The sequence below is a fragment of the Priapulus caudatus genome, unplaced genomic scaffold (assembly GCF_000485595.1).
Source record: "Priapulus caudatus unplaced genomic scaffold, Priapulus_caudatus-5.0.1 Scaffold1674, whole genome shotgun sequence".
Lineage (NCBI taxonomy): Eukaryota > Metazoa > Priapulida > Priapulimorpha > Priapulimorphida > Priapulidae > Priapulus > Priapulus caudatus.
The window spans coordinates 20,633-23,590 of NW_014578735.1; the positions used below are offsets into that span (position 1 = coordinate 20,633).

A 2,958-nucleotide genomic window follows, 5' to 3' on the forward strand; every position below is an offset into this window, starting at 1 on the left:
TCGTATATCGGGGGTCCACTGTATTTTAAAATTATCCCTACAGATAATACAAAACATATAGACATGTGACTAAGGAAAAAGCCTGCTGCAAAAACTTATCAAGACAGAATATCATCTTATAGACAAACCCACATAAAAGTTCTATTCGAGGTCAACAAACAACGATCACTTAGTCGACATCTAACTAAAGACGAGGAGAGATAGACGAGGAAGAAAGCTACTGCCACCTTCTTACAAATCTAGGCAATAGAAATAGCTCGACACACGATAACTGGCGATAACTGGTGTACTACAGCCGTCGTTGGCTCTGCCAGAGGCCTGTGGACACTCTGCCTGCAACAAAAGTCAAAGACGGCTATAGTTCTAGAGTTAGACGCATGAAAGATTCTAAAACTTCACATCCGACGGCGACAGGGCTCGGTTGGAAAGCATACGTCTATCTCGCTCCGTTGACGACCGCGACGATTATCGGCTGTCCGGTGGCACCGTTGTCGTGGCTCCCATGCATGCCGCTATGCAGCCGGCACATGCCGCTATGCAGACGGCACAGCAGAACGTGATGCCGACGACGGCAAGGCTGAGGGTGAGCGTCGCAAAGGCAAACAGGTACACCGTCTGATTGCAGTAGTTAGTGTCGCCGGGATACGCCGGCTCGAATGGCGGCTGATAGATTCTGTACACCCACGCGCAGCCGCAAATGAACCACGCGAGCAAGAAGCAGCTGATGAGGCTGTCGATGGGACCCTGCCTGACGTTGTCATCGTCACCAAGGTTACCGGTACTGTCGCTGTCCTGCAGGCGTAGCCGCGCACGATGACACAGACTCATGACGCTCTTCAGGAGTCCGAAGCATCCGCCGACGATGAGGTAGACTGGGATGAACCTGTCTATCGGGCAGTCGTGTAGGTAGACGGACCCTATAATAATCATCGTAATAGGCAGGGCCAGCGTAATTCCAAGGCATATTGAGCAACCAATTGTCCCTAGAACAATAACCAGAATTTTTTTTAGGAACTCCAGACAGCCATTAGACTCAGTCCTCGCCTGCTTGATTTTTCCAAATATGGTAGTATATGAAGGTGGTGGTTCTTGAGAGTACGGAGACTCATCATATGGTGGAGGCTGAGTGTGTCCCTCACTACCAGCCATATTACTGTCTAGTGTGTAGGGAGGTGGAGAGACTCCAGGAGGTTGAGTAGAACCATAGGTCTCTCGCATCGTAGGATTGTACATGCTGGTAATAAAGCCTTTCAATCTGACGCTTCCTAACTTGTATTGTAGCCTAAAATTGTAACAATCATATGTAAGCTGATAACTTTGCATCCTGTTGAGCTCGAGTAATAATAATAAAATGGCCGTGGCTGCTCGACCGGTTCCGGCCGTGTAGCCTCCCTCGTCCGCAAAGCCTGTACGTACACGCGTCGTACACGTGCGCGCGCGCACACACACACACACAAACGCACGCGCGCGCACACACACACACACACCACACACACACACACCACACACACACACACACACACACACACACACACACCACACACACACAACGTACGCGCGGAAAAGAAATCTTTCGCGTGAAGGGGTACTACCGACGCAGCGAATACTACCGAAGAGGATCGTTTTAGAGGCGGCGATTCTACTTGCGAAGCTGCGCGCACCTTTCGGGGCGCGAAACATCTGACACCGAACTGCGCGCAGGGCGCGGCAGTGAAGAGGCCGACGCCGTTGCAATAGCAAAACAGAACCGGAAACTATAGGCCTGTGTCAATTTTAAGTGTCATGTCCAAAGTTTTGGAGCGAATAGCCTATAACCAAGTAGAGAAATATTTAATAGAAAATTCCTTAGGCCTATACTGTACGAGTTCCAATCTGGCTTTAGATCAAATTTCTCAACTGACACAAGTTTAATCCATCTAACTGATATTATTCGTAATGAGTCGGACAAAAGAAATCTAACTGGTATGGTTTTATTAGATCTTCAAAAAGCTTTTGATACCATTGACCATAAAATTCTACTAGCCAAGCTAAAAACTATCGGAATGGATATTAAGACTGTTAAATGGTTCGGTGCTTATCTCTCTGGTAGAAGCCAAATAACTGATGTAGGAGGTACCTTTTCTAATATGGACCCTATTGTATGTGGAGTACCACAAGGCTCGATTTTGGGTCCTCTGTTATTTCTGATTTATATTAATGACATGGCAAAGGAAGTTAACGTCAAGCTTTTATTATATGCTGACGATTCGGCCTTAGTAGTCACAGGGACAGAGATACAGGCTATACAGGAAGAATTAAGTAGAGAATTGCATTCCATTAATAAATGGCTCAATGATAATAATTTATCCTTGCATCTTGGAAAAACAGAAAGTATTATTTTTGGAACTAAACACAAACTCAGGGATAATCCAAAACTGGACATCAGATGTAATGGGGTGGCAATTGCACACAAAAAATACAGTTAAGTATCTAGGAATAGACTTGGAAGACTCCATGAGTGGTGAGGTAACGGGAATTAAGGTTGTAAAAAAGATTAACAATAGATTGAAATTCCTTTCCAGAAAAGCTAAATATTTAAGCACAGCATGTAAAAGATTACTAGTTTCTGCCCTAATTCAATGTCATTTTGACTATGCAAGCAGTATATGGTACAGCAGTCTCACAAAGCGCACAAGGGCTAAGCTGCAAGTGTGTCAAAATAAAACCATTAGATGTGTTCTCAACCTAGGTTCTAGAGCACACATAGGTGCTAGAGAGTTCAAGGCTGTAAATTGGGTACCTGTAGAGTTCAGGGTAATGCAACTGAAGGTCAATAGAGTTTTTAAAATATTACATAATCTCGGCCCATAGTATATGACAGAAGGTTTAATGTTAACGTCAGAAGGGTGGGAGGGAAGCAGTGGGAAAAACTTTTTTACTTATACTGCAATTGAAGCTTGGAACTCTCTTCCACAGCAA

The 2,958-nt window shown here is 45.0% G+C and overlaps 1 protein-coding gene across 1 annotated transcript; it reads right to left on the reverse strand.

Moving 5' to 3' along the window:
* Positions 1 to 433: 433 nt before the first annotated feature.
* Positions 434 to 1,312, reverse strand: LOC106817306. The gene has a single exon (XM_014821969.1). It carries the CDS (start codon positions 1,231 to 1,233, stop codon positions 466 to 468), a length of 768 nt encoding a protein of 255 aa, XP_014677455.1. The 5' UTR covers positions 1,234 to 1,312; the 3' UTR covers positions 434 to 465.
* Positions 1,313 to 2,958: the final 1,646 nt, after the last annotated feature.